The sequence below is a fragment of the Otolemur garnettii genome, unplaced genomic scaffold, assembly GCF_000181295.1.
Source record: "Otolemur garnettii isolate 467f Iridium unplaced genomic scaffold, OtoGar3 scaffold00051, whole genome shotgun sequence".
In the NCBI taxonomy this organism is placed as follows: Eukaryota; Metazoa; Chordata; class Mammalia; order Primates; family Galagidae; genus Otolemur; species Otolemur garnettii.
The window spans coordinates 643,913-659,378 of NW_003852446.1; the positions used below are offsets into that span (position 1 = coordinate 643,913).

At 35.6% G+C, this 15,466-nt stretch overlaps 1 protein-coding gene across 4 annotated transcripts in view; it reads left to right on the plus strand.

The window, feature by feature from the left end:
- Positions 1–14,676, plus strand: part of MOSPD2 (motile sperm domain containing 2) — a 44,048-nt gene extending 29,372 nt beyond the window's left edge. For 2 of the 4 annotated variants that reach the window (XM_023514369.1, XM_023514368.1), the window contains exons 7-15: positions 1,006–1,044; positions 3,824–3,948; positions 5,958–6,134; positions 6,747–6,859; positions 9,359–9,455; positions 10,306–10,402; positions 10,827–10,956; positions 11,864–11,966; positions 14,315–14,676. In XM_023514369.1, coding sequence (XP_023370137.1) covers positions 1,006–1,044; positions 3,824–3,948; positions 5,958–6,134; positions 6,747–6,859; positions 9,359–9,455; positions 10,306–10,402; positions 10,827–10,956; positions 11,864–11,966; positions 14,315–14,356 — 923 coding nt within the window. In that variant the 3' untranslated portion in view covers positions 14,357–14,676. Of the gene's footprint in view, positions 1–1,005; positions 1,045–3,823; positions 3,949–5,957; positions 6,135–6,746; positions 6,860–9,358; positions 9,456–10,305; positions 10,403–10,826; positions 10,957–11,863; positions 11,967–12,525; positions 12,864–14,314 lie in introns of those variants that run through there. The other 2 variants (XM_003791855.3, XM_023514367.1) reach the window with 2 other exon arrangements.
- The last annotated feature ends 790 nt before the right edge of the window (positions 14,677–15,466 follow it).

The following is a 15,466-nucleotide window of genomic DNA, read 5'->3' on the forward strand; positions in this document are numbered from 1 at the left end:
AAAAAAAAAAAAAAAGATGAATTAGAATACTATTCATTTCAATTAAATAGAGATCGTGTATGTATTCTGCCTACCTGATATAGTTTTGCAAACATTGAATTTTGTGAAATATTAAATTGATTATTCTTCAAAGCCTATTCTGAAATTTAACTATCATATCTTAAAATCTTGAGTCTCAATTTTTTTAAATATATCCCAGATATATACTGGAGTATTAAATGACATGGTACCTCTTTACAGATACCTTGTTCTTTATAAGTACTTTATTTGTTCTACATTAATATAACCACTCTAGGAGGGTCTCTACTCAGAGAAGAATGAAATGACATTTTGATTCATCTGGAATAGAACAGTGAATTGGATCTCAAAAATATTTACTGTTTCTGGTTCTTTCTCACAGTTGTTAATATGGGTGTTTAATATCTTTAGCTCAGTGTATAAATAATACTCCTGTATACTTTGGAATTATTGGTTTCTGGAGCTCATGATATTAAGAACAGTAGAAATAATTTATGTTTCTTAAAACAATGATTTATTAAAAGGGGAGAGGGCAACTGTGATATGGGTTTAACAGTATAATCTCTAGAAAATTATAATTGAAACCATAAATTAGATGTGGAAATGTTTTTAAGTTCCATGGCTTTCAGCACTAATACGACCTGCTATATCCAAAGATTCCACTTACTCATTTAACTATTTTCCTTTTGTAACTTTCTGCAAACACCAAAAGCAATGAATGAACAAAAGAATAGACCGTTTGCCAAAGGACAGTGACAGAGCATTACTGATTTCCCTCAAGCCATCCTCCTGGGAAGGCCCCTCACCATCATGAGATGCTAGTTGTTAAAGTTCCAGCACCAATCACATTTCTCTGAATTAGAGCTCAGTCAGGCAGCTCAGTTTGTACTTTACATTTAGGTGATCAGTTTTTTGTAGGCCAGGTATAAGCAATATTACTATAGAAGTACTAAGTCACATTCAATGAATTTTTTTTTCATCTTTCAGCAAAAATAGTGATCTTTGATATGCCTTGGTTAATGAACGGTGAGTATACTATCTATACTTTCTTGAAACAAAACATCTGATTTTATCTTCACTTTGTCAAGTTAGCCATACTTCTACAGTAGTTTATAAGAATATTTATATTGTCCTTGCATGCAGTCCTGAGAGACTGGAGCTAGAATACTCAAGGGCTATATCCTAAGTAAACAGGGCTATTGTTCTATACCTAGGGCCTGGGGGCATCTTTAAAAACAGCCTTCTTTAAAAACAGCCTCCTTGTTGAGTGCAGTAGAGTATGCCTAGACTCCCAGCTACTCAGGGGCTTGGCAGGCTGAGGCAGGAAGATCACTTGAGCCCAGAAGTTCAAGGCCAGACTAAGCAGCATAAAGAGACTCCTCTCTTAAAAAAAAAATTAAAAACTCTCTCAGAAGTATTCAATTATTTGGGTAAAATTATAGCCAGAAGCCTCAGTTTGTCATCCACAGATAAAGGGTGTCACAGAACACAAGCCTTGTGTAAGTTTCCTCACAGGCTTTAAGTGTTAAGGAAGGTGCAGTCAGTCTGAAACTCACCCATAATCATTGTAGTCACAGGACCCTTTTGACAGTCATCGTATACAAGCAGTCCCCAGGTTATGAACAAGATAGCCTCTGTAGATTTGTTCGTAAGTTGAATTTGTATGTAAGTTGGAACAGGTCCATTTACCTATTACCTGTAATAGCCTCCATTTGTAAGTGCAAGTTGTATGTAAGTCGGATGTTTGTAACTTGGGGACTGCCTATACTTTTTGGTAGAATTTAATTTTTTTGAAAAATACATAGAAAAACACTCTTCTACAACTTCAAAGTGATTATAAATTTAATGTTATTTTCAGAATGTGCATTCTCATTTGTGTTCACAAAAGTTAATTGTTACATGGTAAGCAATAGAGAAAAACTTGGTTCTGTAAAAAGTTCAACATTTTGACAAACTTTTAGCCAAACCAATGAAGAAAAAAAGACTCAAATTATTAAAATCTGGAACAAAAGAAGGGACATCACTTTTGACCTTACAGAAATAAAGATTATAAAGGAATACTAGGAGCAATTAAAAATCGGCAATTTGAATAGATGTTTTTCCCAAAGATAAATAAAAGGGCATAAAGCACATAAAAAGATGTTCAATTTTAGCAGTCAGAGAAATATAAGTAAATACCAAGTGAGATACTACTTCATACCCTCTAGGGTGACTATAATAAAAAAAAATACATACAGCGTTTTTGGCAAGGAAATTGGAATCTTCATATGCTGTGGGCAGGCATGTAAAATGGTGCGGCCGTGTCAGAAAACAGTTTGCAGTTAAACGTAGAATTACCATACAATCTAGAGTTCCACTCTTTAATCTATACCAAGAGAAGTGGAAACTTATGTCCACTCAATAACTTGTGCACAAATATTCATAAGCAGCTTTATTCTTAATAGCAAAATGTGGAAAGAACCAAATGTTCATCAGTTGATGAAAAAATATTGTATTCTTTTTTTTTTTTTTGGCCGTGGCTGGGTTTGAACCCGCCACCTCTTGCATATGGGGCTGACGCCCTACTCCTCTGAGCCACAGGTGCCACCTGATGAACAAATATTGTATATCTACAAAAAGGATAATTATTCAGCCATAAAAAGCAGAACCTTGAAAACATGCTAAGTGACATCAGCAGAAAAAGCCCCATGTTGCTGATTACATTTATATAAAATGGCCAAAATAAGCGAATCCATGAAGACAGAAAAGAGATTAATAATTGCTCAGACTAGAAGGGGAAATAAGGAGAGATGGCTAGAAGATGGGTCTTTTTGTTGTGATGAACATGTTTGTACAACTCTATGAATACACTAAAAACCAATAAGAATGAATTTTATCGTATGTAAATTATATCTCAAAGCTATTATGAAAAAATCAGACTTAGCACTTTTATCTAATTCAAGTAGCTAGCATAGCTTCACATATTCTATCTCACACATTTTTAAAGTTGAAATTAATGAAAAAATGTTATGTAAAAAACTTAAATCATATTTAACCAAAGAAAATATGTAATTTCCTAAACTACTATTTAACTATTTCCTGTTTTTTAATGGCACCTTCGCAAACTTAATGTAGTAGTCCCTTTTAATTTTAAAAAAGTATATTTAGAATGTTGCAATGGAAATGAGCTTTAAAAAATTAAGCATAAATAAGAAATGGCATGACAGAACAAGACTGTAATTACCAAACAGCCATGTTTGATAACAGTTTGTTCTTGTAGATACCATACGGTTCCCCACAATTATATAAACTGCAGGGCTTGAGAGAAGGGCAAGGTTTAGGAAGGAAGTCTGGGTCTGGTTCACATTTGTAATGACTAAGGCTATTTCTTTCTCTTCCCACCGTCCCACTTAAAAAGGTTTTTCAAACCGAGGGTTTATCAGAACCTTAAGCTAAATGACTCTTTCCATACTATTGTGCAGTTATTTTCTGAATCACACTGCAATTTGATTCAGTGTCTGGAAATCTAAACAGTTGAGATCATTGATAGGTTTGTTCAGAGGCCAAAACTCTGATAGGTTTATTAATGAATGTGAGGGTAATTTAATCTTCCTGAATCTTCATGGGGCATTTGAAACCCATAAGGGAGAGTCACAATGTAAACGCCTACAGGAATTAGAGAATGTTAATTAAGTGTCCTGCCACGTAAAGATAAATATTAACAGATAATAGCCCGAACTGATTTCAGAAGACCTGGGTTAACACAATAAATTAATAGAGAAAGAGAGTGAAAAGAATTTTAATGAAGGGACTTTTCTTTTTCCAGCTGCTTTCAAAATTGTGAAAAGCTGGCTTGGTCCAGAAGCCATGAGTTTGTTGAAGTTCACAGGCAAAAATGAAGTCCAGGACTATGTCAGTGTAGAGTACCTGCCTCCACACATGGGCGGAGCTGTAAGTATAATACTTGGAAACTTGTTTACAGAAACAATAGAGCCTGTTTACATCAGGCTCTATTATGTCCTCAAGGAAAAAGGAAAAGCAACATCATAACATACAAAGATAGATCAGAGATATCCCCCAAATAGCAAGTAGTGTTATAGACATTTCTTTAGGACTGCAGTCAAAATTGTAGTAGGACTACTATTTTTTAACATAAATTTTTAATATTTTTTTTTCAAAAGTAATACATATGATTAAAAAAAAAAAAAAACGATGCCAGTGACTGAAAAGTATAACAACACAGTGAAAAATATGTCTCCTGGCTTGGCGCCTATAGCTCAATGGGCAAAGGCGCAAGCCACGTACACCTAAGGTGGCGGGTTCGAATCCCCAGCCCGGACCCGCCAAACAACAATGACGGCTGCAACCAAAAAATAGCCGGGCGTTGTGGCGGGCGCCTGTGGTCCCAGCTACTTGGGAGGCGGAGGCAGGAGACTCGCTTGAGCCCAGGAGTTGGAGGTTGCTGTGAGCTGTAATGCCACGGCACTCTACCCAGGGGGACAGCTTGAGGCTCTGTCTCCAAAAAAAAAAAAAAAAAAAGAAAAATATGTCTCCTTCCCCAGGTCAGTGCCCACTGCCACTCCCTAGAGACAAGCACCGTTTTCTATCCTTCCAGATTGTCCTTTACCAGTTTTTACACGAATGGTCACACAGTAGAATGTATTATTTGTGCTTTTTAATGTTATACTACATTGATTCATAAAGGTCTACCTTATTTTTTAAACCACTGTAGAATAATCCATTGTGTGGATGAATATATCATTTATGTAATCTGTCTTCTATTGAAGTACCATAAGTTAGTTTTCTAATCTTTTGCCATTATTAATATTGCTGTGGTACATATCCTCGTAAATAACTCTTGACATACAGGTGCAGAAATTTACATATAAGATAAACTCCTAGAACTAAAATCAGTGGTTCATCAGATATAGTGTTCCCCCACCCAGGGGTATTAATATGAGTTACATATGATTAGGTTACAGTCTTTGCATTTGTAAGATAAAGTCCAAAGTCTCAGTTACAGTTGAGCCCTTCACCTAGTAAGTATGCCATATACCACTACATTGTTCCCGATAGGTAGGAACCAAGCCTCCTCTCCATTTCTTGGTGTTTTTCTCTCATGTGGGCCTATAATAGTTGGTCTACTATTTTCAGGTAAGTATTGAGTTTTGATAACTGTTACCAAATTCCTCCTAAAGCGATTTTTCTCCTTTACTAAGCGTCTACAAGAATGCTGGAACCACATTCTTGGCAATACTACATATTCTTATGTCTCAGGTGAAAAATATTGTAGTTTTAATTTGCATTTCGTTTATTATAAGTGATGTTGACATTCTTTTTCAATGAATTCTGTATCATTCCTTTACCCTTTCCTTATTGGTTTGTATATGTTAATAAAAGCTGTCTTTTGTTTCTGATATATGTGGTATAAGGATTTCCAGTTATGGCCTTAAAAAAAAAAAAAGTCCTTTAGCTTTTAGAGATTATTTTTGTTGGTGGTTGACTTGTTTTGTTTTGTTTTTGCTATTCAGAAATGTTTCATTTGAGTACATGTTCAACTTTTATCATTTATATGCCTTCTAGATTTTGTGCTACATATACAAAGGTCTTCCCTACTTAGGTTTTTTGTGTTTTTTGTTTAATCCTCTTCTGTGTTGTCCTGGAGCTTATATGTGTTTATTTGCTTAAATTACACATCTTTAAAGCTTTTACCCATCTGAAATTATTTTTTGGTGTAAAGAGTGAGCTAACAATCTAACTTGATGTTACATAGATGGCTAGCCAACTGTCTCATACCACTTACTGCTCACTTCCTTTACGGTTTGAAATGCTTCCTTTATTTTAAATTTCACTAATTAAGTGATATTAGTGATATCCAACGTAATCAATGGTAAGTGTATTAAGAGAATTATTTCTCTACCCACCTCTAAGCGGGCTGATGTGAAATGCTTTTCTTATAGGATCCCTTCAAGTACAGCTATCCACCCCTAGTGGATGATGACTTCCAGACACCATTGTGTGAGAATGGGCCTATTACCAGTGAGGATGAAACTTCAAGTAAAGAAGACATAGAAAGTGATGGTAAAGAAACCTTGGAAACAATTTCTAATGAAGAACAAACAAGTCTCCCCAAAAAGGTAATTTTATAAATAAAATGAAATTGAGGCAAGAGCTGTAGTCTGGCCCCAATTCTACCACTAGCCAGCTATGTAGTTTGAGGTAATTTACTTAACTTGCTGCCCTTTCCCATCTTTATGTGCAAAAAGAAAGAGGAAGGATGGGACTAGCTGACAAGTAGCAACACTTTTATGTATAAAAGGCTGATTCCCTGCTTTTGTATAAAGATTAGAAAAATTCATCTGGAAGGAATTGTTTTGTCTAAAATAAAATAGAAGTCATTCATTTAAAACTTTATCTTGATGTAGTTCCTTTCTCTGTCTTGTATTTGAAAGAGCACTTGTCACTCTTTTTACAAGTAATGGGGACTTGATAGAGGGATAAATACAATATTATAATTTAGAACTTACACTTTTAGGGCAAGGACCAAGGTATATTTTCTACAGTATTCTACTTATAGTAGACACTCTAATATAAGCGGATGGTCATGTTAATATATGCAAAATAGATACAGTAAACCTCTGGTAAAGAGTACAATTTGGATTGAATTAAAATGTTTACTTTGACATAATGATCTACCCAACTGTCAGTATGAAACTGAAATTTATCGTTCTTTTATTTTTTGTCTTTAGACTAACCCAGCTGAATCTACTACCAAAGCAGAAGAAACTGAAAAAGTTGAGTCAAAAATAAAAGCTTTTAAGAAACCATTGAGTGTGTTTAAAGGACCCTTATTACACATCAGGTAATAATTGAAGATTTTATTTAGCTATGCTATTATATCTTGATCATCTTCAGGGAGCCACAAAATTAATAAAAACTTCTGTATTGATTTTGAAACTGTAGAAATACAAAATTAAGGGGTTACCTGAAGACTTGCCTTGGTTTCTAGACATAGTAGACATTTTTAGCTACCTTTTTCCCTTTTATGCATTTTTTTTTGAGAGTAAGGTTCACTTTGCTGCCCTGGGTAGAGTGCCATGGCATCATTCATAGCTGGGCTTGAGCAATCCTTCTGCCTCAGCCTCCTGAGTAGCTGGGTCTATAAGCCCCTGCCATCATACCTATCTAATTTTTCTATTTTTAGTAGAGACAGGGTCTTGCTCTTGCTCAGGCTGGTCTCAATGCTACCTTTTTCTTATTCTGTTGTGTGTGTATAAAGGGCTCTCATCACACATCAGATAATGAAATAATTAATAAGTTACCAATAAATAACATCGATTTTTCTCACATTACTATTATTAGGCTTGTACAAGTTTAGGGATGCCAGAAATGACACTGAAGGCATTTGTTGTAGGCATTTGTTGATTTGACCCTCCAAAAACCAAAAATGAACTAGAAAAATAGGTTTATGACTAAAGCCAAGTTTAGCACAACTCTATTTTTGTTGCTAGGTTATTTGATTCAAAAGGTTCAGGGTGGTTTCTTTTATCATTATCTAAAGGCCTCTTTCTCACTGATGATGCTTTTGGTTGGTAAATTTATTTTGCCTTATGTTAATATTGCCATACCAACTTTATGATCTAATGTAGCATTTTCTGTCCCTTTCCTTGAAACCTTTCTGTGTAACCATGTTTGAGGTATGTCTCTTATTAAACGATGCAGCCAGACTTTTTACGCTCTAAGAGTCTTTGTTAATTGACAGGATTGGTTTGTTTCTTGCTATATTTGGATTTATTTCCACCATCTGTGTGGGTGTGAGAGAGGTGCACGTTGCTCATGCCTTTTCTATTTTCCATGTTTTCCTTTGCCATTTTCCTCCTTTAGAGGTTTTTCTTTATTGTTTGCTTGCTTGCTTGTTCTCATTTTCCCTTCTACTTGTTTGGAAGTTACATGCTCTGTGTTTTCAATGGAGACCTGTCAAATCATAGGTCCTACCCTGAAGTGTAGAGATAGGACAGGAAGAGTGGGGCTGGGGAGAAAGACTGGAGCAGCACAGCTTCTTAGCTGCTCTTTGGACTCTGCCCTCCCTACCTTCCCCCTCCAGTAAAGTCCCAGAGCAGCTCCTCCACATATGTGCAGGGACCCAACCAACATCTATTTCCCTAGAGCTACTCATAGTTTTTGTGCTTGCCACAAATTCCGAGATCCATAATCTTGCTGTCTTTTCTGTAATTTACTTAAGGTTGGGTTCTAAAGGAAGCCAGCAGTCACACTGATTCACCATCTTGTCCAAAGCTAGGCAAAGTCATTCTGGGAGAGCTCTTCCTTGAAAATGTGTTCTCTATGAAAGACAAACAAGTATATTCTAGTGAGGGGGAGGGAGAAAGGGGAAAAGGAGGGAGGATGATTGGTGGGATCTCACCTAATGTGCCCAATGTGAGGGTGTTCAGCACGCCCCCTGGGTGAAAGTCTCACAACTTGAACTTTATTTTAGAAATGAAAACAATGTAACCTAAATATTTGTACCCTTATATTACTCTGAAATTTAAAAAATGTGTTTTTAGATTAGTAAATATCCCTGAAACACAAATATTTCTGATATAAAATAAATCCACTTAAGATGTATCTCAAAATCAAGGACTATCTAAAGACTCATCTTATTTAAGTTGTTCACTTTGTTATATAAAATAAAGTTTCTCCCATGGCTTTGAGGCACCAAGTAAAATTTGGCTACACAAACTTTGCTTGAATCTTTTTGATTTTTCCTTTAGGTCATGGGCATTACAATGGCCAAGAGTAGTGAAATTTGAATTTTGAGACTGATTTTGCTATCGGTTAAGTTCTGTGGTTCCCACTCCAAGTTTACTTGTTTATCTTTTTCCTTCCCTATTAGAAAAGCCGCTATATAGTAAGAAATTATTCTGTTACTTAAATACATTCCTAGTGATCTTTTTAATTTATGCTCTTCTTTACGGGTATGTAAAAATATACCCCATTCTAATCTATTTGTAATTAGGTAAAGGTGAAGCAGCAGTACCTTTTATTATTTATAACTTTCAAATAGTTTAAATCAACACACCTTGAGATACTCCTGATTATGGGATTAATTCAGAATCTTCCTAATTCTCTCTTCTTTTCTATTTTACTTTCAATCTTGGTGAAAACCATAGGATTTTTGTTAAATAGCATATATTGAATCAGCAAGATTAAAATACAAAATTTTATTAGATAATTGTTTTGTAGACTTTTTGGTGAAATAAATGAGCTTAACATATTAACTACATATACTTCTTCAAGCTGATGATTAGCTTATCATTTATTCTGAGTATTTCAAATGCTTTATGTTCTTGTCACTACCTAGCCCAGCAGAAGAACTATATTTTGGAAGTACAGAATCTGGAGAGAAGAAAACTTTAATAGTGTTGACAAATGTGACTAAAAATATAGTGGCATTTAAGGTAAATATCTTAAAGATTTAATAAAATATCTGTGAAAATGACATGGGAAGTAATTTTAGACATTTTAATTAAAGGATTGATTCTGAAGTTGTACAGTGTTATTTATGATTGTTTTAGGCATGGTGTACTGCCTTCTAGTTCTAACTAAGTGGCATAGCTTATCTAAAATTCTCCTTGAAGTCTGTATCTCAGTCTTTAATGAGCAGTAATAGGCTAATATATAAATTAATCCTGGGATTTAATGTTTGTTGTAAATAAAAAGCCAAGAAAATCACTCTTCGTTATATGAATAATCATAATGACAGTGAAAGGTAAAACTATGAAACTGATAGTAAATTTTCCCCTAAGTGTGGTATATTCTGGAGGGTGGTTTATGTTGGATATTAACCTGACAGCATTAAGTATAACAAGACTGAGTCCACCACCACCCCGTACTGTCTGTATTCCTCCTTAAATCTTTTAATTTAGATATAACCACTAGGATGTCCCTAATGTGCTTCATTTGTCTGTTTTTAATTTTCAAACACACTATTATGACAGGCAAGCTCATGGGCATTCTGTTTTTGTGAATTTGCATTATTAAATTCAGGCGATTAGCTGACAGGATATTTAACAGATCAACTAATTTATTTATATAAGTGACAACTGGACGTCTATGTGAGTGTCTTTTCAAGTACATCAAGGTAGTTTTTTCCTATTAGAGGGCACAAGTATATTCTCTGCATAACCACCATTGTTGCTTTGTAAACTCTTCATTTCTTAATTAACTACTGATTTTTTGAAAAGTCCTTCTTAAGCCATTCCCCCCGCCAAAAGCCATAAATGTTATGTGACTACTGTTTATAAACAGGTGAGAACAACTGCTCCAGAAAAATACAGAGTCAAGCCAAGCAACAGCAGCTGTGACCCGGGTGCATCAGTTGATATTGTTGTGTCTCCCCATGGGGGTGAGTTGTCACTTGGTAGTCATAGCAGGGGATGTGGGGGCAGGGATCCTGAGGCTAAGCCATGAGTCAGCAAAAATGATGGGCTGGAACCTAAAAATTAGTAGCTGAGTATCAGCACGTTACCTCACTCTAGACTTCTCTTTTCTCATATGTGAAATGAGATAGTCAAAGCCTCAGAGGGGTTTCTGAAGCTCTTTCCAGCATTAAAATGTAATTGTATTAAATGAGTAAAATTGTTTACACTGACACCAATTGAAATTGAATTTCAAAAGATCTCCTTTTAAAACTTTTCCCTTTTTAAAGGTAGTTCTGTTTTCTTCTTTTTCCTTAATGTAGTGTTCCAGAATAATGCCATAACCACATATATATCCAACCCCTTGTAAAGGTTCCCGTTTATATGCTAAGGTACCCTTTTGGAATGCAGGTTTAACAGTCTCTGCCCAAGACCGTTTTCTGATAATGGCTGCGGAAATGGAACAGTCATCTGGCACAGGTCCAGCAGAATTAACTCAGTTTTGGAAAGAAGTTCCTAGAAACAAAGTGATGGAGCATAGGTAAGCTTTTTACTCACATACTAGAATGTAGTGTGAAGAATCATAAAGAGAAAGGGGCCCTTCCTTCTCTCATCTGGTAGATGTTGAAGCATCTGGCATGCCTGATCATGCCGTGAGCCTGTGGGGTTAACCCAGCTGAATGAGACCTATTATTGCTCAAGGGAGATTGCTAATAGCAGAAACTCATTGCAGACCCGTCCAAGAGTCTGGATCTGTCCAGATCACAAAAACAGATCTCTTTGTCGCAATATTTCCCTTGTAGGAATGCTCACCTTGCGTACTGAAATGTTTGTTGCTGCCCAGCCAGGTTCATCTGCCCTGGTGCCCAAGAGGAAGCGAAGGTCCAGAGATAGCAGGGCTTAGAGCAGAGAAAGAGTTTATTCCACATAGTGCTAATCAGGAAGATATTTCTCAAACCCACCTCCCCAAGAATTGGGGGGACAGGGTCTGCTGATTGGCTGGTTTCAGGGCAGAACCATCAGTCATTTGGTACGGGCCACTGTTTGGGTGGGTCAGTTACTGGAATGTAGTTCCCTGGGTGGAGGGTCCAAGACCAATTGAGTCAGTTTCTTGGTCTGGGTGGGTCAGTCAAAATGAGAGTGGTGTTTGGCCCAGGAGTAAAGGCCTAATTATAATGAAGTGAACGGAATACCATATAAAAAACTTTTTGTTGAATCCATCATTCCTGACCACTGTCTGTGAGCTCTTGTGTTCTTTGTTATATTCATTAAGAAGCTGGAAGATAAATCTATACTGAACTGCTACCCTAGGTGAACCTGGGGAGAAGAATGAGGACTTTTACCTCTGTTATGGACTTTTGTATTTAACTTTTTTTCATTTTAATATTTTACTTTATAAGAAAAATCATTACAACTTTAAAGAACTTGTTTCTTTTGGACCTTCATAGGTTGAGATGTCATACTGTTGAGAACAGTAAACCAAACACTCTGACATTAAAAGACAATGCTTTTAATGTGTCAGATAAAACCAGTGAAGATTTATATCTACAAGTAAGTATACTTTCTTCCTATCTAAAACAAAGTTGTTAATGCTAATTAGCATTAGAAATTCATTTTTTTTCCACTGACATAAGGAAAACCCTTTGGCACAGACATGAAAGAAATGCTCTTTCTGTGAAGAGATGCCAAACCAGAAATGGTAAGCAATGAGTTACTTTTAGAGAATCAACTAGCCTTTTAAAAGCTCTGGCCATTTTTTGGAGAATATCCAAGAATTTGATGCAGAAAAAAATACCATATAGAGCGTTCAAACTTGAGAGGGACAGAAAGGTTTTCTAAGTAACTGATGGTAGGTCGAGGGTTTCATACTTCTAAGAAGTGACTGCTCTGCTCCTGTCTGAACTAAAAATTTAGATCTTTCCAAATGAGAGTAAGCAGAAACACCTCTGTCCCCCAAACAAATCTAATGCCTCGTTGCATTTCCAGCTCCCAGCATTTCAGGTAGATGGGTCCCCTTCAACATTTGGATTTCTAATATTCCTATTTGTCATGCCCATGATTCATGACTGTTTTACTGACTTAAATCTTTCATCCCTTTTTCCTTCTTCAGCTCAATCGTTTACTAGAAAGCAATAGGAAGCTTGAAGACCAAGTTCAGCACTGTATCTGGTTCCAGCAGCTGCTGCTTTCCTTAACAATGCTCTTGCTTGCTTTTGTCATCTCTTTCTTCTATATGCTATACAGTTAAAGAAGTGGTGCCTGGGTAGGAAACACGGCTCCTTCATCTATTAGTTGGAAAAAGTAACCCAGATCTAAACTTCTCCACCAAGCTACTAAAAGTTTTGCACATTTGGGCTTCCTAATAAAAACAAATGTGTGGCACATAGATGGGAACATATATAGGTCTTAAAAATTAACTGTTAGAATAAAGAAGTGCTGGAGAAATTGGTTATAAGAGATTATAGCTACTTAGTAAAGGCATAGCCATTGTGTAAATTAATAGTTTAAATATAATTTATTTTTTCCTTTTGATTTGAATACTTTTAAAGTCTAAGTCTTATCGTGTAAATACATTAGCTGAAAAGCATAAGTAACATTCTTTGTTGCAGCAAAAAAAAATGTAATCTGCTTTTTTATGACAGAATTATAGCTGAGCCAACTTATTAGCTTTTCTATACTATGTATATAGAAGAACCTGTATATTGAAAAAAAAGAGGAATTTATGTAATCATGACTTTGTAATTTTGAGAATTACTTCCAGATGATAGCCAATATTCTTTTGGAATGTAAACCTATTTAATGCCAAACCACCTTAGCCTTTGTTTCTCAGTGTTCCTTAACAGCCTGCCTTTATTAATCTCGGGCTTTTTTATGAACACTCTCATTTCGATAGCACTTGGAAAACTAAGTGTGGTTGGATTTTCTTTGAATTCTATTAATAATGCCCAGAAGGAAAGTCTCTTCAAGCAGTGCCCCCTTTCCAGTCATTTTTATGCACTTTCATGTTGTCTACTATGCCTGCCTGGACCTGAACCCTTTGTCTAATTTATTATAAAGGCCTGATCCTTTGGTATTCCATCTTCACCCTCGTTGCAAAGCAGAGGAGTCTCTCTGTGGACAATAAATTGCACCATCTTCACCCTCGTTGAAATGAAAGGCATTGAATAAAAATTTTTCAAACATTTGTTTTCAAGTAACTAAGCAGAATAATTAGGTTTCAAAGTGTTCCTTATTAAAAGGAACCATGAGAAGGAAACTTACTAGAATGTCTATAAGGGTGAAAAGGAAAAAAAAAAAACCACAAACATACATGCTCAAGTGTCAGCTCTTCATTTAAAGAATGAAAAATACAACTCATGATGACCCACAAAACCTTCAGACCAGGACTCATTCAGTGACTTGATATTTTGCCTTTGATGCAATAATACCTGCCCATTATGGTTCCTAAATACCTAGAAAGACACACCTTGTAGAGGCTAATGAAATTAGTCTTCTCATTAATGTGACCAATTTCAGACCATGGTTCACATGTACATCTACTTTATACAAAAGAAAAAAGCCTGCCTATAAAATAGATTTTGAGTTGGGCGGCGCCTATGGCTCAAAGGAGTAGGGTGCCCGCCCCATATACCGGCGGGGGCAGGTTCACGCCTGGCCCTGGCCAAAAACTGCAAAAAAAAAAAAAAATCTATAAAATAGATTTTGAGTTTCCATTGAGCCATATTTGGAGATAACTATTGAGAGGTGTAGAGTTGTTACTTTCATCCTAAAGAAGTAGATTTAGAAACTGAGTTATGAAGAATGATATAATAGAGTTCCTTCAAAATTGGCCTAGGAAATAAAACCTTAAAAGGACACTGGTGTGCTGCTTTGTCTTAACTTGGACTTTTCTGTTTCAGTTTGCCACCTCCAGATGTGAAACAGACTGCAGTCCACCCTAAGTACTGTGCACAGTATCTCCCTGTGTGTGTGCACAGTGGCTTCCCCTTACATGGTAGATTTTTGGCCTTAATATAATCTCAAAGTATTTGTGTATATTTTCTGTTCCTCAGCAAATAAGTGAGGAAATAATTAGCCAAGATTGGAAATGTGTTGTCCTAACAGTGTCCCTTTAATGTTCCACATGAAAATTATGTTGACCCACTAAAAGATCTTTGCTCAACGTCAGTTAACTTTAATAACATATCTTGTTAATGTTTATGTGTCTATTAAATGTGACTAAGCAGAATTACTGAAAATTATAAAATCAAAAGCATCTAAACTTTTGTATTTGTTTTGATTAATCATGTATTTACACTTGGTTTTATTCTGTCTTCCTTTGGTTTCATTTAATCAGTTGCACGATTATTTTTGGCACTTGAATCTTTTCATTTTTAATCATGCCATTACCTGTTCATGATCAAATTACCAAGGACCAACATTTAGATTTACATTTTTACTTTCATTTGGGAATGGAAATTAGTAGCTTTTCCATGAAAGCATTAATAAAATATCATTAGCTTGACCTGCAAAGTAGCCTAAAAATGCAATTGCTGGTAAACCTAGCCTCAAATTTCATAATACCATAACTGTTTTTATATCTTGCCACTAATTTTGACTGGATTTAATAGCACTTTATTGTACAATTACAAAAAAAAAATATATTCCTAGAATTGTTGCCAGTGTAATTTCTCTAATGTTCTGGTGCTTTTCATATATTTTCAGTATTTTTATTACTATATTGGTATTTTCTTTGTATAAATTGATCAAAAGAACATGTTTTCTATTTTAATATGTTTTAGAAAAATAATTACATTTATGAAATAAATATCATCAGGAAAAAAAACCTCTGGTCTCTAATTGATAAAGAAAATCAATGTTCAGACTCACTCTGACCTTTTAAAGATCATAGTAATTCCTTTTGGATCTGCTTTGCATTTTTATAAGGACATCACTTCAGACTTCCAAAGATGCAATCTGATATGTCAAGTGAGCCTGTCCTTTACTGTGTCCTGTTTCTCCTAATCCTATGTTGGGTTTGGCTGCTCTTTGGTGTTTCCCCCAGACTTAGC